At 45.8% G+C, this 24949-nt stretch overlaps 1 protein-coding gene across 1 annotated transcript; it reads left to right on the forward strand.

Moving 5' to 3' along the window:
• Positions 1–6516: 6516 nt before the first annotated feature.
• On the forward strand, positions 6517–8743 carry foxc1a (forkhead box C1a). The gene has a single exon (XM_028977500.1). The coding sequence runs from the start codon at positions 6696–6698 to the stop codon at positions 8169–8171; it is 1476 nt and encodes a 491-aa protein (XP_028833333.1). The 5' UTR covers positions 6517–6695; the 3' UTR covers positions 8172–8743.
• Positions 8744–24949: the final 16206 nt, after the last annotated feature.

Raw genomic sequence — 24949 nt, forward strand, 5'->3', positions numbered from 1 at the left:
ATCAGTGGCAGGGTAATTAATTCCATTAAAAATTGATGTCAGAAGTGAGAAATTCCTTTGACCTAAATTTAATTGATTCAAGCAGTAAATTAAAATTAGAAGATAGAGCCACAATAAATCACTGTAGTTTTACTTTTAATACCCAAGTAAATTTTATGGCAAATACTTTTACTCAATAGGAAAATAAATGTGGAAAATAAAATGTACATAAAATAAATGAGGAAAATAAAATGTACATGTTTTGTGTACTTTGTACAGCAGTAGTGTTTGATTATTATAGAACATGAATAATGTTGCACAAAATTAAATGACAATTGTGTTTTTTATAGATAATGCTAGTATAAGAAAATTTGTATAATGCTAGTATAAGAAAATAAACATTGTAGAGTATTTCTGTGGTCTTACCACATGGTGTTCTGATTTCTGTTGCTTGAGCTTGTTTAGCATTTTGTGTGTAATTTCCTTAGAAACAATCCATTTTGTGTAAATGTAATTTTTTTTTTTAAGAAACACACAACTATAATTTCATTATAATTAGAAAAAAAAAGACTTTGATGAATAAAAAAAATGCAAACATGCTAAAAAATCAAACATTGACATTTACAGCATTTATCAGAGCGATTTACATTCAGTAGCTACAGGGACAGTCCGCCCTGGAGCAACTTAGGGTTAAGTGTCTTGCTCAGGGACACAATGGTAGTAAGTGGGATTTGAACCTGGGTCTTCTGGTTACCCACCAGGCTACTACCACCCATAGATAGATGGGGCAGCGGAAACTAGCTCTGGGTTGGGCTTGAAAGGCCTCCTGCTCCAGGGTTTAGCTTTATGATTTGCAGGCCTGGGTGGGACGTCCTGAGTAGAAGGGGAATCTGTTGCTGTCAGTGTAACAGAGCCACCGGGTGACTGTCCGACAGGAAATTCCGTATTCAGCGGCACAGGGAACTGAACAGATTCAGTTCCTGCTCTACCTGAAAAGAACTGACTTGATGACTCACCGACTCACTCACCGACTCACTCAATCAATCACTCACTGTCCACAGGTGTTGCTGGATGCTGGAGCCCATCCCAGGACACCAACCAACCACTGGGCACACACACACACACACACACACACACACACACACACACACCATTCACTCATATGCTCATACCATTGGACAATTCAGTTCACCTAGCGTACATGCCCTGAATTTTTTCACCTCTGCAATGGGGGGAATGTCCGGGGTTTCCCGGGACTGACTTTGAAGCGGCCAAATGAAACGCAGCCTCGGATCACCTACCCTCCAAACGTTTGTGCCACTCGACTCTTACTACAGGGGGTAGTAAGTCATTTCATGCTTGATACAGGTTAGACATGTTCCTCTGGAACATTTCAACTAAGTTACGGACTGTCATAGAGTACAACATCGTCAGGCGGCAAACAAAACAGTTCTAAACGGGTGCAATGTGTGCAGTGAAAGGTGCCAAGAAAAAATTGCGCAAAGATACTGCTGTTCAAAAGGTTCCATCCCCGCTTACTACCATTGTGTCCCTGAGCAAGACACTTGACCCTGAGTGTCTCCGGGGGGGGCTGTCCCTGTAAATACTGATAGTAAGTTGCTCTTGATAAGGGCGTCTGATAAATTGCAGTATAAGGGCGTCATTGATAAATGGCCTGTGAAAGGCAGTGATGGCCCCAATGTTTTGGAACCTTTTACTGGATGGTGAGAGGGTGAAGAGTGTATGTAAGTGGTGTGTAGATTCCTTTACAGATGCAGCGTGTGTGGTACACACGTGTGTCTACAATGTCCATATGTTTTTATTGGCACTTTTATGTGCTTTTTCACAATATATCACAGGGCAGAAAGCGATTAACTGTGGTTACTGTATCAGTGGAACACAAACTGTGCGAACATGCAAAGTCAACACACACAAGACATGAGCCATAATTTCAAAGAGTTTATTGTCATGTTTAAAAATAAAAAAATTCTGAACAATGAAATTCTTTCTTTGCTGTCCACATACAAATGCCGACTTTGGTTAAGTTTAATATAAATGAGATAAAAAAGTTGGTGAGGACTAAAGTGTTGGGCAGATATAAATAAATACTGTAATACAGTTACCAGGCAATTGCAGTATGATGCGCAAATGTACAAAGAGCTTAGTGTGCACATGAGCTTAATGAGTCTTAGTGCAAAATTACAACTGAGGTAATGCAGAAAGGAGAAACTCACAACACTAAATACACAAAATACACAAAAAAATCAATTAGCAATCATTTAAATGGACAGAATTTTTTTTCTGTAGACATCATGCCGCAAAATGTTTGAATCGGTTCCTTGGTACAGAATGCATTTTGTGTAAGGCCTGGTATATCTCAGGAGCTCACAGCGGTCTATACAATACTACAAGTTTAGGGTCATCAATTAGGGTCAATTATTTCAAACGTGGCCAATAAAGAGTTCATATTCTTTTCATAATTTTTCTATCCGAACCCATTTCATGTTTTTTTATGCAAAAAAAATATATATTTCTAAAATGTATTGCTGCTTTGTTGTGCCATGCATACATTTGCACCAGTGATTATCATCTCCGTTCATTATACACATGAAAAACGCTGCAGCGCCACCAGGACCTGACCTTCTGGTGCCATCCACTGCTTACCACCAGAGGGCGCTCCAGGACCGCATCTCCCTCACACGCGTTCCCCGTAACCAGCGCCGCAAAAAGAGAGCCCAGAAACGATCATTCTATTTAACTCCGGAACTCCTGCAGATGATCTTTGGTCCTTTTGTTTAATTAAGAGTCAAATACATGGAACGACAGACATTATTTCAAGCGTTCGGTATAAAGTGGACTTTAAGTGGACTTTGCTGCACACTGAAGTTGATGCAAATGGCGAGTTCGGCCGAAAGACGGTTGAGACGTGAACCCACCACGATATTTACTGATATATCAGTAATATTGTCAGCTGCTTTAAATAAAACATTTCAAGATTTGTGGATTTAGTGTTGACTACGTATAACAGCTGTAGCGATACAAAAAAACAGGACAAAAATACTAACAATTTACACATAAAAAAGGATACCTTGAAGAATGACAAGTCCAAGATTTCAACTACTCTCTCATTTACATTTACCTTATCTAGAGCGACTTACAATCAGTGGTGACAGGGACAGTCCCCCCGTTGAGCAGTTTTAGGGTTAAGTGTCTTGCTCAGGGACACAATGAAGTAAGTGGGGTTTGAACCTGGGTCTTTTGGTTCATAGGCGAGTGCGTTAACCACAAGGCTACTACCACTCTTCTCTCCATTGATATCGGATCGTGATGAAGAGCAACTTCTTTACACGCCTGGAGTCAGAATGTGTTATTCCTTTAAATCATATATGAAAAATGCTGTTAAAAATCAGAGCGAGGTCGTCGGGGAGATTAATTCGTTTTCCCTGCGTGGTCCCCCGGGTTAGAATAGGGGACGTTCTCCACTTCCCTCCACTAGGTGGCGGTAGCACCCTTCCTCGGTGGTCAGGGGGGTTCCTCAGCTGAGGTTCCCCCCAGAAAACCGGCAGGATGCCGAGCAGGAGATGGCTTCGCGGCGGAAATGTTGCAGATTTATGAAAGATATGATCATATCATATATCATAACCGCTTCCCGATCGGATTCCACCAAATGCTGCCAACTTTAAAATGGAAATCAATCTTTAAAAATGTACCTACTTTTAAAGTCCGTTGCAACGGATTACAAGTTCTTTTAACAACGTGGTTCCTCTTCAAAGTCCGAAACTTTCAATGATTAAAAAAAAGAATATTATATATTATTACAAGTTATTATGTTATTATGACCGTTCCTGTATGAGTGTGGTGAACGGGCTTTTCTGGAACGTTCTGCTGCGTATTAGTGCAGGTGCAGGACAATTTTCCACTATTATCCACTTTGCCTTAATGGGCCGCCATTAGGCGGCGTGGAAAAGATCCACGGGCCTCATTAACGGTACCGGGATGGTGCGTGCAGCGCGTACAGCAACCATCACGAACTTTTCAGATGCTGCAGACAGACGAGGGCTTCAAACTGACGACCGACGAATTCGATGAAATCGAATAAGAGCCCCGCCGGTGCCCACGTGGGGAGGGGGTTCACCGTTCTGTTCGTACACACCTCGTGTTGGTCTGTGCTTGCATCAGCCGATTGAAAAAAGTCGCTTTTATCGTCAACGAGCGAATGCGAAGGACGGATCACAACCGACACGATCAATAAAACCGTACAGAACGACATAAAAAAAAGTGAAGTGGACAGCGGCATCTAGTCAGTTCGGTTTGTTAAATTTACAAGAGAAAATCCCGACTAGGCATTACTATATTATTATTTTCCATGTATTTATGAATTTAGAAATACACATAAACCGTTATTCCGGTCCACGGATATTAAACAACATCGAATCATTCGAAAAATTCTCGCTTTGTCTATGAAAATGACTGAAAATAAAATTCAACCGAATCATTTTTGGGGGGAATTTTTTAATCTTGATATCGTTTTTCTCTTTTTTTTCTACCTGCACCGTAAATCCACCCCCGACCACGTCTTCGGTTTATTTCTGGTTTAAAATCGGGAGAGGGCGCTGCGCGCTTTAAAGACGCTCGGCTCCCGCTCCGCAGGTGGCTTTATAAAATCTGTCAAGCGCTTTTATTCGAAATGTCACGGTTTTAATCCGATAACAATACACGCAGATCGATAACCAGGGTGCTGCCTACGCGTCCTCCGTTACCCACGGACGCAGGACTTAAAAACGGCGAGAAAAGCACGAACGGGTGCTTTAGTTTCAGATCTGGATCACTGTAATTATTACACTTATTAATGACAAATTAACGTCGGGCGCGCTTCTATTTTTATTTCATCACAAACATTTGTTCGTGGTTATTGGTTTATCTATCCGACATTATAACAATAATAACAAATAATTTAATGAGTTGAAATACATTTTCTAATAAAAGGAATGAATCAGAATAGTTATTTTTTTTCAAAGGCGTACGAGGTTAACGGTTTGGTGAGGACGGGATAAACATCTCGGCTTTGTCCTTTCCTCAGAAGAAAAGAGGGCGAGGGAGAGAGGAAGGACGCTCACAGCCGCTTTTTTTTTTACATTTACGTCGATTATTCTCATCTCACGCACATCCATCAAGGAGTGAATTCGTGAGAGTGTGAACGAGTTCGAAAAAACTGGACATCACAATCAAAACGAGAAATATGAAATTAAAATAAAAGGTATTTTTAAATAATATTGAATCGTCTGCACATTTTGGTTTCATGTTGAATTTCTGACTAAAGGAAAAAGACCATTTTTATTTCTCCGTTCATTCAGTTGGGAAAACAAGATAAACCCGTGAAAACCTAAAACTTTTTATTCTACAGATTCCACGTCTCGCCATCGTCACAATCCCAATCCATATTAGTATTTGGTGTCGTTATTAACTGGAGATTTGGAATAAAAACGAAACTCTGGGTGGCCAGATCTGTGGGGCGGGTAAGAATCGCGTAAACAGCCCGAGGCGCGGGAAAAAGTTCATGCCCGGGTCCCCCCTCCAGGAGTATATTTTATACTTTATCCTCGCCGTTGACATCTCAAGTTACCGAACTAAAAAAAAAAAAAGTCGGATTATTATATCACTGCGTGACCAGTAAAGAAAAAAATTCATCAAAAAAAAAATGTCGATACAATGTCGATATAAAAGTGTGTGTAAAATAGGGCCCGAGGGTGTAAAATACACCTTGATGAATATTCCTGCGCTATCTGCTGGTCGGTCGCCTTTTTTTATTGGGACCTTGTCACCTCGCCTCATCGCCAGCGACACATGGCGGGAGTTTGGCCGCCGCTCCGTTTGGTTCCAGGTCCGATTCGCACTCGGGGGCAAACTTTCGCACCTTCGGCCCCGCCGATCGCGGCCGGTCGCGTTAGTAAAGGAAGCGTCGGGGAGCAGATGGGCCTGTAATGGAGGTGCGAGATGCGCGTCGTTACGCTGATTATTATTTTTGCTCAGTCGGCCGCTTTATGCAAAACGTTCGCCAAACGTTGCCGGAGCGCTTACGAGCCCGAGCGGGTTTGATGTCATTCCGGACCATTTGTTCCGTGGAATCAGCTCCTGTGTCACATCGAAACGACAGGAAAAAAGAAAAAAAAAATTAATTGTCGAATACTTTATCTTTTAAAAATATAAATAGCCATCGCTTCATTCCACGCGTGCTTTCTCCATCTTATTATTATTTTTTATATATTTGCGTGTGAGTGTTTTTATTTATTGCATTTTTTTTTTAGTGCGTGACGGGGTGGACCTCGTGGAAGGGGGACCGGTCCGAGCCTCCGAGGCCGCGTGTGTGGCCGGGACCCGAAAGCGTCGCCCGGCCGCTCGCTCCCGCGTTGCGCGCCCTCCCATTGGACGGTGCGCGCGCGCGCGCGCGCGTTCGGGGGGAGGAGCCCGGCCGGAGGAGGAGGAAGGAGGGAGGAAAAGCAGGGAGGGGGAGAGAGAGAGAGAGAGAGAGAGAGAGAAACGAGGTGCGCAGGAGGGAAAAAAAAGCCCCTCTGGTCGCGCAGAGTTCGCGACTTTTTCCAAATGCGCGCTTCGGCCGAGCGGAGCAGGGCGACTTTGCGTCAAGCCGAGCGCGTAATCTGACGCGGACCCCGCGCAGCACGGAAAAGCCGCGTCGCCCCGACCCCTCTCCAGCAGACATGCAGGCGCGATACTCCGTCTCCAGCCCCAACTCCCTGGGCGTCGTGCCCTACATCGGCGGCGAGCAGGGCTACTACCGCGCCGCCGCCGCCGCCGGCGGGGGCTACGCGGGCATGCCGGCGCCCATGAGCATGTACTCCCACGCGGCCCACGACCAGTACCCCGCCAGCATGGCCCGGGCGTACGGACCGTACACGCCGCAGCCGCAGCCCAAGGACATGGTGAAGCCGCCGTACAGCTACATCGCGCTCATCACCATGGCCATCCAGAACTCCCCGGACAAGAAGGTGACCCTGAACGGGATTTACCAGTTCATCATGGAGAGGTTCCCCTTCTACCGGGACAACAAGCAGGGCTGGCAGAACAGCATCAGGCACAACTTGTCGCTGAACGAGTGCTTCGTGAAGGTGCCCCGCGACGACAAGAAGCCCGGGAAGGGCAGCTACTGGACCCTGGACCCGGACTCGTACAACATGTTCGAGAACGGCAGCTTCCTGAGGAGGCGGCGGCGCTTTAAAAAGAAGGACGCGCTGAAGGACAAAGAGGACCGGCAGACCAAGGAGGCGTCGGGCCGCCAGGCGCCGCAGGCGCAGCCGCCGCAGGCGCAGCCGCCGCAGGCGCAGACGCAGCCGCCGGGCCGGGAGCAGGAGCCGGGCGCTCCGGGCGCGCAGCCGGTGCGCATCCAGGACATCAAGACGGAGAACGGCACGGCGACGCCGCCGCAGGCCGCCTCGCCCGCCCTCGGCGCGGTGCCCAAGATCGAGAGCCCCGACAGCAGCGGCAGCGCGTCCAGCGGCAGCCCGCACAGCGTCCCGTCCAACCGCTCCGTCGCCCTGGACAGCTCGGACCACCAGCACCAGCAGCACCACCAGCAGCAGCACCAGCAGCACCAGCAGCAGCAGCAGCAGGGCTTCAGCGTGGACAACATCATGACCTCCCTCCGCGGATCCCCGCAAGGAGCCGGCGAGCTCATCGCCTCGTCCAGGACGGGCATCACCCCGTCCCTGTCCCTCAGCTACTCGCCCAACCAGACGTCCGTGTACAGCTCGCCGTGCAGCCAGAACTCCATCTCCACTACCTCCAACGCGACCTACCATTGTAACATGCAGGCCATGAGCCTTTACGCGGGGGACAGGTCCGCCACCACGGTGGACGAGTCTCTGCCCGACTACTCCATCACCACGACCACGTCCTCCTCGCTCGGCCACGGCAACCAGGAGGGCCACCATCCGCACCAAGGGCGCCTGGCTTCGTGGTACCTGAACCAGGCCGGGGACCTGGGCCACCTCGGGGCCGCCTACCCCGGGCAGCAGCAGAACTTCCACTCGGTGCGGGAGATGTTCGAGTCGCAGCGGATCGGCCTGAACAACTCTCCGGTGAACGGGAATAACAGCAGCTGTCAAATGTCGTTCCCCCCGGGCCAGTCCATTTACCGCACATCCGGGGCTTTCGTCTACGACTGCAGCAAGTTCTGACCAAAATATATATATATATTTTTAAAATCCTTTATTATTTTTTTTGCCCCTTCTGTTTTCTTCTTCTTCTTTTTTTAAAATATTCTTCAGTAAAAAAAAAAAAAACCCAGAGAAGCGTCACACCCACCCAACCCATGGACTAAACGAAACAGAACACACACGAGAGTGAGAAAAACACACACATGAGCTTGGTTTGTAAAGGACAGTGTTACTGCAAAATAACACGTAAGTCGTTCTTTTGGTTTTTGCTTTTTTAAATTTTATTTTATTTTGTTCCTCCCTGAGCTCTATGTTAAAGTAAAGTAACGCCATACGTCCGTGGACTTGTTATTACCTGTAAATTGCATATAGTAATTTATTTCTAAATTGTAGTCGGATCTTGAGGACCAAACACCGAGAAAAAGTGTTTCTAAAAATGGAACTGCCTTAACTGTTCAGCCGCGTTCCGCTATAGCAAGGAACGTAACTTGTATATCGCCGTAATCTTTCGAATTTTTCTCCTTTTGTTGAAAAAAAAAAAAGTATTCTGGAAGAAGTGCATTGTTTCTTTAATAAATGACCATTTTCTTGGAGTTAGACCTGCGCCTGGTTTGTTTAGAGGAACCTGAACGCGACAAACAGAGACAGAGGGAAAAGGGAAAGGGTTCGAATTGGCAGAATTTCGACACCGTCCGACATTATTCCGGCAGACTCGAGCCCCGCCGGGGTTCGGTAGTCGCGTCCGCCCGACGTGCTGCGTCACGACGTCGCTAATTAAGCCTAATTAATATTTCCCTTGTTGTGGGAAAACAACGCGTCGCGTCGGCGCTGCAGTACCGACTTCCTGCGGAAATCTGATTATGCAAATTCGATTACTGAGTGTTTAAAAATAGTAACGACAATACGTATAAACATTTTACAAAAATATATGCATATATATATAGTATTTTTTTTTTTTTGCAATATTTTCTCTTGAATTAACATTAATGATTCTGTCAACAGGCCGGCAGAGCACACACACACACACACACACACACACACTGGCTGAAAGTCGCGTCGCTTGTCGCGCGTTTGGTGGCCGGTGACCACGGTTGTTGTGCAGGGGCACGTGTGTTTGTGTGTGTTTGTGTGTGTGTGTGTGTGTGTGTGTGTGTACCGACGTGGCATTCCGTACGTGCCGCTGACGCTCCTGCAGCGTTTGAACATCATCCCGAATTTCGTGTATTTAAATCTGACGCAATTCGTCAGGAATACATTTCGTCTTGTGTTTTGTGATTCAGGGACACAAACCTGCAGTCGCTCTGATCGCCATTTAAAAAAAAATATAGATTTTTAGGCAATGGAAGTTTCTTGTTTGACGGAGAAATACCTTTATATTTTTCTTTAAGAAATAATATTAATACAAACATGCTCTCCCAGGCCGCAGTCTGCCGTCTCATTGCGTTTCGATTTATACTTTACTTTTATTAAAAATAAAAATCTCTCACTTCCACTGCCACAAAGTAAAACCTATTTCCCGCTCTTATGATGAATAACGTGTATGATGATGAGGATCAGGACGGCCTGCCGTTGGTCCTGCTTACTTCGCCTAATTTGGTCCTAAATGGACCGAACCGGGTCGCTGCTTGACGAGTGGAGAAATAATACATGGTTTCAGGCCATTTGAACCCGTTCCTTTTTTTGTCCCTGCGTGGCGTGTTTTGTCCGACCTGCTCTGTGCTTATGATGTCGGTGCCAACTTCGGTCATCAGCAGCTTTATTCACGTCGATCCTCTCCTCATTAATAAAGTGGCGTGGCGTTAGACGGGGAGATGGATGGCGGACAGGGTCAGGAAAGAATAAAAAAGAAGGGGGGGACGCGGGGTCAGCGGCCTGAGATCTCGCCGAGGACGAGGATGGCGAAGGCGCGGAGAGGGATTGATTCTTTTCGCGTTTGTCGTTTTGTTTTCAGAGATTTTTGTCGAGCTGCACCCCCCCCTCCACACACACCGTGAAGTCCCACCTGCATCATGGCGGCTTTCACGAGAATTCAGACGAATAAACAGGCCGTAATTATCAGTGTTTTTTTACGTCACGTCCCAGAGCAAATAAAACGAATAATAATAATAATGATAAAAAATAATATTTTAGTTGGATTGTTTTTTTAAACCAACATGGCAACCTCTACTTGAACAGTCTTATATGCAAAAAAAAATTAAATTCCTTTAAAAAAAATATTGCATTTTCGATTCTTCTCGTCCGCGCCCTGGGAATTGTTAATTCGCGTTAATTAGTGGTGCGTCGTTCCGCCATTTCCCGCCGCGGACCGTGGCAACCGGCAGTCCAGAGACGTGACGTGGAATTATTTTATGATCACGTCACGCGTCGGGTTTCATTTGGTTTCGAGTCGAGGGTTAGAATCATTTAATGCACAAACGTTTTAGAGAAAAAAAAACCCGGTATGGATACTGAGTATAAAAAACTTAATATATATTTGGTGCATTTGGGGTTTTGGGGCCTTATTTAAGGTCCAGAGTTTAGGGACAAGTGGAGAATGTGCAGAGCCCGAGGCTGAAGTTCAAGATCAAATCCATTTGTCAGTCTCCCTCTTCATAAAGTCACCAGGTCCCGCGGCCTGATGTTTACTGATGGAGACAGACAGACAGACAGACAGACAGAGAGAGAGAGTAGTTACACCATCCCGAATACTGTCCATCTCAAGCATGGTGGAACAACACACACTCAACCTCAGCAATTTACTGCACTGTACTCACGGTTTACTCCACTGTACTCACGGTTTAATCCACTGTACTCACTTTTTACTTTACTGTAGTCATGTTTTACTCTAACTGCTCTCACGTTTTTCTCCACTGTACTCACGGTTTACTGTACACAAGTTTAATTCCACTGTACTCACGATTTTCTCTACTGTAATCAAGGCTTACTCCACTGTACTCACTTTTTACTCTACTGTACTCATGTTTTACTCTAACTGCTCTCACGGTTTACTCTACTGTACACACGTTTTATTCCACTGTACCCACGGTTTACTTCACTGTACTCACGTTTCACTCCACTGTACCCACTTTTTACTCTACTGTACACACGTTCTACTCTACTGTACTCACGTTCTACTCTACTGTTTTCACGTTCTACTCCACTGTACCCACGTTCTGGTCTACTGTACTCACGTTTTACTCTACGCTGTAAGGTGTAGAGGTACTGAGGAGGCGGGAAAAACAAACAAACAATAATAATAGTAATATTCTACGCTGTACGGTGTAGAGGTACTGAGGAGGCGGGAAACCTGTTATACAAACAAACAAAAAACAAACAAATATTAATAATAGTAATAATAATAATAATAACAAAAATAACAATAATAAAATGTTTTGACCAAATTGTTATGAAAACTGAACTAAACATATTATGACACGGATTGAAACCTCTTTAATAATAATATCATGTAATATTTAATAGTCATATATTATTGTTGAAGATGACGTTATATCGAACGTCCTCTGTTTTTAATGATCGCGTTATTTCAGTAATGAGTAAATTTAACGCATAACTTCCCGCTAAGACGCTTCAGCTTTGGACGCGCATAATATCATTATCACGTCCAACAAGTCTGTCGCTTTCTGTCCTTCTTCTTTTTTTAAATGGGACTTTATTGGGAAATGTCATAATTTAAGGGCAGCGCGGAGACATGAAGTGAAATAAAATGAACGTCTGGACGTTTCCATTTCACCACTGTGTGTGTGTGTGTGTGTGTGTGTAAGAGAGAGAAAGAGAGACAGAAAGAGAGTGAGAGAGAGAGAGAGAGAGAGAGAGAGTGCACCTGCATGGCGGGCTGCGTTGCTGCGCGCAGGCCCGACCTCAGAGCGCATCTGGTTCCAGTTAAAACGCGCACAGACGCAGCCTCTGTCCGGCTCTCCTCCTCTCCTCCTCCTCCCCTCCTCCTCCTCCTCTCCTCTCCTCCTCCTCTCCTCCTCCTCTCCTCTTCAGCCGGCTTTCGGTTTCGGGGAAAAGTTTCTTTCTACATTTCATCGTAATGCTCATTTTTACACGCAAGTCGTAACGTCGGTGATGTTGTCTGAACATAACCAGGTACCTCTCCATTTCTTTCTTTCTTTCTTTCTTTCTTTCTTTCTTTCTTTCTTTCTTTCTTTCTTTCTTTCTTTCTTTCTTTCTTTCTTTCTTTCTTTCTTTCTGCGGGTGAAGTGACTCGAGCTTTATTAGCAGCGCACCTCCACGCAGCGCGCAGGGAATGAAAGGGCCAGTGTGATCTCTGGGTGTGGTGGGGTGGGTGGGGTCGGCCGGTCGACCTCTAGATAACCCTCGCGCCCGCGAACACTGGCGCACACTTCAGCACACCTTTCCGCGGGCGGGCGAGCGTGCGTGCGTGTGTGCGTTGGTGCGCTGGGGCTGATTCCACGCACGTCACGCGCCGCGTGGTTCGGCCCTGGTCTCACACAACATTCTGTTGTCTCCATGCCGAATTTACGAATTTATTTTTCTCCCAGGCGAACCCCGCCCTTTTCTGTCTTAATTACCAGAGGATTAAAAACTAATATATAATATACATAAATTAAAACGAGTAATTAATGCACGACAAGCTTTACATTTCCACCGTTCTTCAGTCTAAATAAGTTTCAATTAACACTCAAAATCTACTATTAAAAATGCTGCAAAATGTACACTTGTACTTAAAGATAAAAAATATATATTTTAAGGATGCACACGAACGCCCAATGCTAATGAAATGTTTTTAAAAAATAATATTTTCGATTTCTGCGTGGTAAAATGATGAAATCTCCCAGTTCGGGAACAGGGCTGCTCTTTTAAAATACCGCCTGAAACCAACATTTTTTGCTTTTATTCTATTAACTCCTGACCTCATCTCCACGGCGAAATAAAAAAAAAAAAATCAGAAATCGATCCTTAAAACAAAAAAACGAGGTAATGAAACGACTTAATTGCGGAGTAAAACCACGATTAATAGCTTCTGTCTGATTTCTTAGACAAATATTTGTAATGCTAAGCAGAAAACATATTTTTTTTCATTAAAATAAAATAGTAATAGATTTGTATTTGTTATTCTTTTTTTAATGATCTATATTATTGATTTGTTGAAGGCTTTATTTTAAATAAAGAGGGAAGGTGTGAGAAGCCTACAGTTTATTAGAGGCGCAACCTTGTCCCTTAAATAGAAAGAAGTGAAAAGGGTGCAGTGGTGCAGGTGGTCGCTGGGAGAGGGGTGGGTGGGGCTCCGGAGATGGAGAAAGAGCGATCACGGGGGGCGGGGGTCCGTTTAAAATGGGTGATAAGTTGAAAAGTCGAATATGCGTCCTTAAATACACACAGTCAACTCACATTACACACACACACACACACACACACACACACACACACACACACACACACATAGTGTCCCAGTGGCCATCAATCCAAGAGACTGTCGGAAGAAAATACAGAAGACCCCCCCCCCCCCCCCCCCACTACTCTATGTCTTGTTCAGTATAGCACTCCCTCTCTCTCTCTCTCTCTCTCTCTCACACACACACACACATACACACTTACAGCAAATTGGCCTAAAGGAGCAGCAGCGCCAGAGGCAGTGTTTGCACAGGGGCGTCTCTGAGGACTCCCTGTTGGCCTCGCGTTTTTTGAGGACTCGGGAGACCCACCACGACCAGACACCAGAGCCACCTAGAGTCTCCCTCCCCGTCCCTCTCGTCCCCTTTTCGCCGTGCATTCCTACACTGCAGCCAGGACCTGTATTAAAAGCAGAGCCCACCAGGCGAGCTGAGGCGTGGTGGCCGCTTGGCTCCTCTTGTGGAATGTGCTGCGTTTTACGTGCCACGGATTTATTTGAAAATGCCGTCCTGTTTATTCGACGGGACAGAACAATAAGAGCACTATCACCACTGTCCACTTGCTTTATGTTTCTGGACAGAGTCGAGGAAATATTATTGATGCTGTTGGAAGATAACTTCTTTTTTGGAAACATCCCTTCCAAACACACAAACAGATATTCAAAAATCCAAAAATATATGAGACATTTCCAATGTCACTTGTCTCGCCAATTTACAGCTTATGCCCAATTTCAACGTGACGAATTTTTACCAATACAATATTATACTATATCATTTACGATCAGCGTAAAAGCGCAGCAGTGCACCTTGTTAAGTGCTGATGGAACGGGAGTGGCGTTCCGTGTAAACAGGATAGTGAATCCAGATGATGTCACTTTTCACATAATCACCAGAGCACAGACAGAAACAAGGGCTTCCCCCACCCGCCACAGCTCCTGCGCGTGTATAATGTGAAAAAAGGAAGGAAACTAAAGAAACAGTGCCAGGCTGTGTGTGTCTGTGTGTGTGTGTGTGTGTGTGTGTTTACAGTGTTCTCCTCGAGGAGGTAAATTCTCACTTCCTGCTATGCTAGTGGCGGGACTGATCATTATCTCGGGAGAAATAGAGAATATGCCTCACACACACACACACACACACACACACACACACACACACACACACGCAGAGTGACAGGGACTGCCATGGTGTGGGTGAGCAGGGGTGAACCCCGGACATTGTAACAGAAACCCAAGTCAGCACAAAGAACAACATTCAGTCAAAAGCCACAGCGATTAGAATATTCCAGAGAGCGCGAGCGAGGCGGAGATGTATGTTTTAAATAATTCGACCGGAATTATGACCAGATGGTCAAAAGTATAATCATCATATGGCTTCGATTTGGCCAATACCGGTAACCTCAGCGCGTTGAGTATCCTGTTTTATCAATGTAATCGGCACGTCCAACGCCAGGGTCCTTACGATGGGAGTCCTACCAGAAAATTAGGGAATCACGTATGAAAAAAGAAGCCTAAAATATTTCCGAATTGGAGCATTTGGCAGAGTTTAGGAGCACTTCCGTGCTCTTCGTGAAGCGGGAGTCCAGCTTCAGCCCGAATGGAAGGTGACCCAGCCATGCAGCTTTTCATATGAAGGGACGTGGGGTCCCGAACGGTGGAGCGTTTACATTCCGTAAATCGGCGTCTTCTCCGCCGAGCCGCCCTCTTCACGACGTGCTCCGTGTTCATGTGTTTGTGAGGACGTTTGGGCCTCACTGAGCTTTAAACGCGAAGCTCACATGACAGCACAACCGAGGACACCGGCCGCACGCTACCACTGCCCGGTGCTCGGCTGCACCCACAATGCAATTTCTGAATCGCTCGAAACCAAACCTGTCGTGTAAACGGTGCATTTTAGTGGGCAAACCAGCTTCCAGGAAACGAAGGGGAGGCAAATGCAATTAGTGCATGAGCGGAATATGGTTCGCATGAAATCGTTTTATTCCTCAGAGGAATTTCTGTTCTCGTCCACATATGCATATTTGAGTCATTGTTGCCTAAGTGAAAACATGCTCATGGTAGATGCAGCAAACCTGTGACCTGTGACCTGTGCCGTAGACCAGCAAAACGTCACGACCGTCAAAATTCCTCCACCGATTTAATGTCAGCGCGTTATTTAAAAAGTTCATTTAAAAGATGAACGACGCATCACGTCGCACTTCGTGGGTGTTTTATGGAGGGGTGAGTTCCAGAAAACAACGAAACCCGTATTTCGTGTAGCAGATAATGAAGTTTGGTAAAACAAGGCCCTGCCTCCTGTTTACCATCATTTCAGCCGTCATTCCGTCTTGTGACAGCCCGGGCCATGCCCCGCTACCACGCGTGTCACGGTTTAACGTGGCAAACACCGGAAACAAGCACGTCTCACTTCCTGAACGTCCACAGTGGACATGCAGCAGGACAGACGGGCCAGGGGCCTGTGATGGCACGGCTTTGCCGCCCCATCCGAACTCGCACAGGGATTATCAAAACACCCACAATGCCCCGGGTGAGAGGGGGAGAAAAACAGCCATAAATCATCCGGCCCTGCCACGCTCGGTGACACCTCAGACTCCGCGATTCTCCCACTCCCAGCTTCGCAGCACCGGCCGAGCCACACACAGTCTCGATTCGGCCTCCGGGGGAGCCATGGAGGCAGGGGAGCTCGCTCGCTCTGACCCCTTCACGGTCCCCGCCCGACGGGGGAGCAGATTCGATTTCGCCGCCTCAGCGCTCGGGTGGGAGGAACGAGAAGTCACGTCTCTCACACCGGCACAAAGAGTTCAGGCTGCGCCGCTCTCCGCCTTCCTCTGCCCGCCGCAGCCGAGGGCTTTGAAGTCGCTTCCACCTTCTCATTTTTACTCATCCAACACAAGAACTTCTTTGCAGTTTTTTTTTCTGAAGCGCCGGTCGAACTTCTGGGCTTCTGAGGGGAAAAGCAGCATGTGAACACACAGTCTCATGATGGCCAGATCAAAGCCGCCTTCACGGCCCGCTCCCGAGCCGCGGAGCGGCTGGGGGGAAAAGCAGGACTTCAAAGGCGAGATGGAGAAAGTAATTTCTCCTTATCTTAATTGAGATGCAATTTGAATAATGATCTTACACACAGGGACCTGGCTTTGTCGGGGGTCGGGGGGTCTGGCGACGAGCAGCCACACACCAGCGGCCCATGATTAATGGCCGATAATGCTGTGTTTACTTCATGCTCATTACAAAAGGGGAGGCAAGGGCAGTAGTAGTACCTCACACACACACACACACACACATCACATCCTAAATGTGCCGCAGCTTTAGTACTGCATGGACCGTCATGCATTAAAACAAGGGAGGGAAGGGGGGGGGGGCGAGGTGGGCTGCTGATACATTTCAATGCTTTTGTTGCTAAATAGGATCTCGGCAAAGAAAACGCGCACGGTTCTGTACTTGCTGGACCTCGTGCCAGAACAGTTTTGTTCCGTCCTGCCGGGGTTGTTGTTTGCTCGCGAGCAATCACGTGACTCGTGAAATGTTCTGGAAGTGGGCCCTGTAGGATTACGCTATTAAAAAAAACGAGAAAAAAAACGTAGAGCTTGTGTTTAGACTAAACCTGACCCCAACTGAGCCGTGCCACTCAAATGCCATTCAGTGAGCTCGGAAAAGAGAACTGGTGAGAATTACACTTTATACGGTTCTAGAGCTCATTCGGTTATATTCCCGGAAGCACATCCAGTTGCCAATGCATTTTTTAAAGCGATTTGCCGCTGGCTTGTTTGCTTTTCTGGAGGACCAGCTCTTTAAAGACTATGCCCTTTGACCCTTCCCATTGTATAGTGATGGCTTGATTCAGAGGTGCTCAAGCGGCCCTCGTCTCTGGAGCGCTTCCACTGCACCGGGAAAATAAACAAGACGTCCTGAGGGGCGCAGAGCCCAGCGGAGGAAGGCCGGGGACGCCTGGACATTTCGAAGCGGTCCGCAGGATCACCGGACAGAGTGCATCTGCCGCCCAGCATCACCTGCCTGAGATCACGCGGGGCGTGTGTGTGTGTGTGTGTGTGTGTAGTTTTGAGGGGTGAGGGTTCGCCCCTCTCTCTTCTGCTCTTCACATTTTTCCAGTGTCTTCTGCTGCATCGCCGCTTTAGATGGGGGCAGCCAGGCCTATCAAAATTCCTTCCCCTCTCCGGTGGAAGGACAAATATTTTGGCAGGGCAGCCATTGCGGGAGCTGGCTGGGCCCCACTCGCTCTGCCAGCTGTGTGGAGCGTTACCCACAATGCACTGCATTTCTTGTCGGTGCAATGCGGGTCCCGGAAGAAGAAGGGACCCAAATCCCACTAAAACGCACTGATACAGAAGGATTGTTTTCAGCTAAATGTAACATTTCCAGATTCCACGTCAATTCCTTGTGTAAATAAATGAATCATGTTTAATTAATTCATTTCATTACCATTATATTATTACATTAATAATGTCGTACGTCTGTGACACAGTTCAAGTAAGTAAGATACAGGGTGCAGTTTTTATTTACAGCGGGTAGAGCTATAAAAGTGATCGAAATTGGCCCCTCTCGGATTTCAGCAGCGGACACGTTGCCGTCAGCAGAAAGGTCAGGTAATGATATTCGGTTTAAGCGCTTACACGCAACAGGAAATGCAGATAAGCGCTCGGACGTTTTTGGGGGGATTGCGAACAGCGTAAGAAGCTGAAACCTTGGCGTCGAGTGGGGTTGCGCTTGTGACAAGGATCGGACTTGTGGGCAAGCCTTCCTCAAATGTCAACCGAAAACTGCTGGACTGTTAGTCCCTCCGGCGGCAACAGTGCAGAATATAAAGGTCGACAGCCTGCTCAACGCTCGGCGCTTGAAAGGTTAATAGAGGGAAAGCCGAGGGAGAAGTTAACGGAAAAAAACAGAACGAGTGCGGGTTTTGTGTGCGTGCCTGTGTTTTGTGTGTGTGTGTGTGTGTGTGTGTGTGTGTGTGTGGGGGGGGGGGGGTGGTTGTGGGGTGGGCGTTTGGAAGGTTTGGACTCTCAGCTCATGCCATCAGAAGACCCCCCCCACCCTCCCAAACATCAGAGGTACCAACCAGCAGAAAGCTGACGCGCCTCAGGGACGGGGGACGGGGGACGGAAATGGAGTGTCAGGCCTGTGTTCTTGAGTGGCATGAGGAGACATGTCCCCACCCATTTGGGGTAGAATGTTGCCTTTTAGCGGCCGCGTTGTTTACGTGTCCGCCAACCGGCTCCTCCCCGCCGCAGGAGAGGGGCAGATGTGTAAATATCTCCCTTTTCTCTCACCCTCCATTCAGCGAGCGAAGTGAAAATCCCATCAGATACGCGTTTCCTCCTCCTGCTGCAGCGATTTGTGGAAGCCACCGACTGCAACATTCTTATCTTATCACCGGCTACAATCTTGCGTCTCGTCGTGCCCAAACAGGGAAAGACAGCTTACGATGAAAGAACAATTTTCACACACACACACACACACAAAGCACACCATTACCTCACGTTGAGTTTTATTTTGTTCACATTCACATTAAGCTGTTCGTTTTGGGCACATGTCAGTGTTTGCATGAACACACACACACAACAAACATGATCTTCTTCCACTCCGCTCTCTCTCTCTCCCTCTCTCTTTCCTGTTCTCTCTCTCTCGCTCAGTCTCGGTGTCAGGAGTGATAAGGGAGGCCGGGCGAGCCGTGCTGAGCGTCTGGGTCTGCACAGGAAGTGAAGGGCGATCAGCGCTGGTGTCCATCAGCACAGAGGTCTGCCCAGTGCCCCCAACACTGGAAACAATGGCCGAAGGGAAACACAGTCAGCCAGCAATCTCTGCACCATTGACACAGGAGATAAACCATGAGGAAAAAGAGAGAGGGATACTACACACACGCACACACACACACACACACGGGTCAGAAAAGCAGGGAGTTCTCTGGAATTTGTGATGTACCTCCACTTACAATCATGGCAGAATCGTTGTCCTCACTATTTCTCACAGAACAGAAAAAGCCCCATTGGTTTGGAAAACGTTGTGCAGAAAGATAGATAAAATAACCCCTCTCTTACGGTCAATAAAAATCGTTGTCCTTCCTTTAACCCGGCCTAAATCTGTTCCTTTAGTCTCAGGTGTGAACCTTTAATCTTCCTTTGATCTTCCATCATTATAATATAATATAATATAATACACACACACAGACACGCTTTCTTTGATAAGAAGCTTTAAAACGTATGAAATTATTAGCTCACTGGTTCTTGTCACAAGGTACCAAACCCCTCGTCACGTTTTTATAGCAATTTCATTTTATGTTATTTGCTCTTAGTTTTATTCATGTTTAATATGATCTTTGCAGCACTAAATAATCTTGGAGATCTTATCATGTTATATATAACACAGCGTATTCCCATGTTATATGTACAACACATTCATTAACGCTTCTGTGTTTGATTGCACGTCCTAGTGAACATACGAACATGAAAAATCTTTATCCAATAGAACAGTTGACATGAGATTATCTGATCAGTATCTGATCTGTCTTCTGTGTGGTACTGTAGTCCAGCTCATGCTTTCCTTTCCTTGTGTTGAGCTAAACAGTGACAGCATATGGCAAAGGCAGCTAGTGTCAGCATCTGGAATAACTGTTGTTTATAATATAACATACATATGAGAGAATGCACATTGACGTGTGCTTATTAAATCAATTCAGAACATTATTTATGTTATTTTACTCTTTTTGTTGTTTTATTAAGGAATACGGTGTTGTGGGAATAAAATGCATAAAGCGCAAAGCTACATTTTAAATGCAATTAAACACTGATGCTTTTCAGAATCACGTGCAGAATTTTGAAATTCTTTATCCTGTACATTTTTCAGATGGTTCTATCGGTTTCGGTTCTAACCGAAAGTAACGCTTGTTGTTGCCAGTGAGTAGATGGGGAGAAGTTGTAGCCGGGCACCAACACGGGGCCCGTGCTAGACTATGGGCGTTATCATGCAGACCAGCCCAGATCCCACATTCCTTCAGCAGCTCCCATTACAGGGCAGGAAATCTAACCCCAATCATCCAATATGAAGTGAAGGCGAGATACTCCGTGAAAACAAACAAAGCACCCCTGGCTTGTTGACTTAATGCTTTCGCAGACACGATTTGCCGAGAAAACACCTAGGCCTGCCAAGAGAAGAATAACACATTCCTGTCTTCCTGGTCTATTTGTGGACAATAATGATTAAATCCGATCTGAATTACAACACAAACAACTCAGAACCTGACTCAACACTTCAGGGATTTTCACGCTGGTCATGTAGCAGTTCATGGTGGGCGAAACATGCCCGCATTTCAGGTCGGTCCTGCTGGGCAACGAGAGCGGTCATGTCGATCTCGCTGCAGAATCTGTCAGGTAGTCGTGAAATTATGGACCTCTTACTGGTCAGTAATACTCCATAGCTTTGATCATGCCCAAGCATGTCTCACCTAAAACATATAAAAATATGCCACTCAGAGATGACATGGCACAGAGGAAGATGTTTGAAGATGCAGAGGAGGACGGAACAAATTCTGACGTCCTTGTGGAGAAGAAGAAGCTACGACCACAGCACTCACACATTCTGCTGGGGACAGAAACATCCATCCATCAGTCTATTCCAGCAGGACAAGAAGAAGAAGAAGAAGAGAGAGAGAGAGAGAGAGAGAGATGCAATTTATTACCGGCACTGAACATGGAGAGAATCATAACATCCTGACAGGAAAATTGTGTGGAAAGTAATCTGATGGGCTTTCACCAGAGGCTTGGCTCTCTCTGACCATTCCTTCTCTTTCTCTGCCTTCCCTCGTTTCTCTTCAACGTCTGCATGTATCTTTCATTCTTGGTTTCAGGATGCAAATTTATACTGGACAAATACAGAAGACAGTAATATCCAAAACCATCATTTTTTTGAACCACCTTTCATATGAGACGTCTCAACCAGCTGCGCAGGAAAAAAAACAAAAAAAAAAACGCTGCATCTTTATTGCATTTTATTTATTGATTAAACCATTGTCACGTTCTGTGGCATGAGGCAGCGTGCGTCAGCCCACGCTCTCCTGTTAGCACCTCAGTAGCTGCTGAAAGATCAAGGGGGACTGGGGTGTTGAACCAAATGCAGAACCTTGCACTTAACATCTTCACAAAAAGAGATGACCATGTTTTTCCAGAGCTTATTCTTTTTTTCAGAATAACAAAGGCTAGTCCTTCCTGTTTGAGCAAGACGAGGTGTCTGTGGCCCCCATTCTGTGGGAAGCCGCTGCTGCACTTTTTTCGTAAGGGTTGAGTGAAGGGGCTTGTCTTATCTCAGGAGGGCATGGATCCCAGCCAAGCCTGTCCAAGGGCTTCCTATTTTCACACCCTCTAAGCACCTGCCCTCATTTGAGCGTGACAAGGAACACCTCTTCCAGAACAATAGCAAGCCCCTTTGCACCTCTGGCACGCCCATTTGGGCGGTCTCCAGACCCCGCCTGTCACTCAAAACCCATGACAGGTCATCTGGGCCATGGTCTGGCGCCGTGGGCCACCTACAGCCTTTAAAAAAAAAAAGATGACGCAAAAAAGAGAGGCCAGGTTGACCCCAACACCCATAGTGTGATTTGTACTAATCAGTGGCAGTAAAGTAAGAACTTTTTCCCATGGAAGCCTGCCATCTAGGGCATCGCAATCTCATGAGGCAATTTCACCAACCCTTTAACAAGCACTTAGAATTCACCATAAATTATACAACAATCAAAATATCTGCCCAGGATGCCACACATACCTGTCTTCTCTCAAACATTAGATCAGTGAGTTTGGAGCTGAAGCAAGGTTCACTTATAGAGCAACTTATAGAGCAACCCTCAGTTGCTCCAAGGGGGATTGTCCCTGTAACTACTGATTGTAAGTCGCTCTGGTTAAGGGCGTCTGATAAATGCCGTAAACGTATTTAAATGTATTTATAGAGCTTGTATTAGTAAAAATGTGTGTGTGTGTGAGCACCAGATGAATCTGCGGTAAGATTTTGACAGAATGCTTGTCAGTACCCATGTGTTTAGGCCAGAAAGCTTTATTCTTGAAGTTGCCAAGGCAAAAAGTCAGCCGCCAAAACAGGCACGAGCACATCTTGTGCTACACTCTCCGAATGTTGGTCCTTCTGACACATCCACATCTGTTTGTACAACATATCTATTTGGTTAAGTGCCTGCTGAGGAATATAGAGATGAGCTTTGAACCAAAGCTCTGTCACCTGTCACTCTGTCTTCTGCAGAGAGGGGAGTGCGAGAGTGAAAGAGTGAGCCAGTGCAAATAATTTAAGATGCCACTCATCCACACAGTGTCTGCCCAGTCACAGACTACCAGCAGGTTCACACTGATTGAACCTCAAAAAAAAAAAAAAATAATCTAAAAACTTTAGATTTTTTAAATTTTTTTACCGTGCATTACTGCTGGCAAACAATGAGCAGAAAATGGTTCTACTAAAACATCCCAACCTGTGATATGCATTATCATCATCATAATTGTTGTCAGTAGTAATAGTTGCAGCTCCAGCACTTCCTATTTGGTACGTCAAAGTCATTAACATGGGTATGTGATAGTTGGTTTTATACCAGCATGTGTGATAGTTGAAGAGATTTATAACATTTATTTGTATTATTTGGCAGTAGAAAATGAACAAAAACAGCATTTCAACATATTGGGGTGTGTTTTTGAGAAGATAGTGGCACTAGCAGAAACTCGCTACCTCAGTCTTTTCCTAATAAAAAAATATAACACAAAGTTTAATCCAGATTAATGATTGCACTGCAAGGTCAACTCTTTGGGGGCTCAGAGCCCCAGACATCCCAGTTGACATGAACCTGGACATTAAAGGAAACCATCCCCTCCCATCTATGCTGCTTTTGGTGAGTTTTAAACATCACTTTGCAACACAGCAATCAAGATCACAACTGAATGAACTCTGGTGACCTGAAGCAGCCATTGATCTTTCTGATTACTGCAGGCCAGACAGCAGTCATCACTTCTCACACCACATGACTAAAGTGATTTAACCATTTGCCTCCAGAGAAGTACGCAGTGATTTTGCACAGCACCCTTTTTGTCCTACAGATCTGGAGAACAGATAAGAAGATGGCAACGATCTGCTCTTGTGGTACAGCCACACCGAATCTGGAGCTTTCACAATGCTCTGAGCTAATGCTATTCTTTTAAAGCAATATTTCGATATGGTCCTGAAAAAAAAAAAACCTGCACTCACAACGCTGCTTAAATCATACACTTTAAGTGTTCAAATGCTCCCCAGGAAACTCAAGACCAGACAGGAATAAATTACAGAGCAATTGTGAGAGAGTCCAGACACACTGACCAATAGCTAATAAATCATCCGGCCGGACAAAAAAGGATAAGATAACAGTCTTTATGGAGTGATTAATTCACACTAAAATAGGGTCCCAAGTCAGACCAGAACAGACACGTGACCTGTGGTCAATCGGTGCAGTTCCACGTCCAGGTCACAGGAACGCTGTGGCAGCGGGCAAGGCAAAGGCCCAAACCTTGTCCAGTTCTCAGTTGCACATTATCTACAATTCCAGTAAAACAGGGTGTCATTATGAGGTCAAACGCCCCAGCACACTAGACTTGCGTCAGCTCTGTTGGCAGAGGCCGGATGGTCGCAACCAGCATGCGCTGCATTCCAGGACATGTGTGTGTTTTTCGGGCTGGGCACGCCCTCCACGCTGCAACATATGAAAATCGGCATGGGAAAAAGACCTTTGCTTGTAATCCGGAAATTTTTGTTGCATTGTTGTACACTTAACCACACTGGCATGTGGCCCTGGCACAAAAAAGACACGCCCTCATGCCTGTCTGCAGGTTTGGACTGACCGTCACCAACCGTCTGATGAGTGCTTCATGTTGAAACACATATCTATCTATCTATCTATCTATCTATCTATCTATCTATCTATCTATCTATCTATCTATCTATCTATCTATCTATCTATCTATCTATCTATCTATCTATCTATCTATCTATCTATCTATCACCTTAAATTCCTTTTCTGAGGCAAAGTTTTCTAATTGATGCATAACCTAGATTCAATTGATTACCATTAAACCAGAATGTGGTTTAACTGTCACAGGTTATATGTTTATGATAAAGCACCATGTGTTGCCAGCACTGGTCTGCAGTTTCCACACCAACCAGTTGGGCTTGTCTCAGCTGTCATTTCCAAGCGTGCTTGGCATTGAGAGAGTCATGATTTGCGTCAAACTTTAATTTCGGTTTCTCATAATTAGTTATGTATGTGCTTTATGTTTCCAATCTTGTAATAGTAAACTAATTATTCAGCATGAATCAAACAAATCCAAGAGTCGAGTCCAAGATTTTTCGGTTTGATTAATATGGCTTTACAGTCCTCGTCACAACTTTAGCCTGAAGAAGAAAATGAGTGAGAAGA

The sequence above is a fragment of the Denticeps clupeoides genome, chromosome 4, assembly GCF_900700375.1.
Source record: "Denticeps clupeoides chromosome 4, fDenClu1.1, whole genome shotgun sequence".
Lineage (NCBI taxonomy): Eukaryota > Metazoa > Chordata > Actinopteri > Clupeiformes > Denticipitidae > Denticeps > Denticeps clupeoides.

Coding starts and splice junctions, on each gene's coding strand:
- foxc1a (XM_028977500.1), top strand. CDS start 6,696: ATGCAGGCGCGATACTCCGTCTCCAGCCCCAACTCCCTGGGCGTCGTG.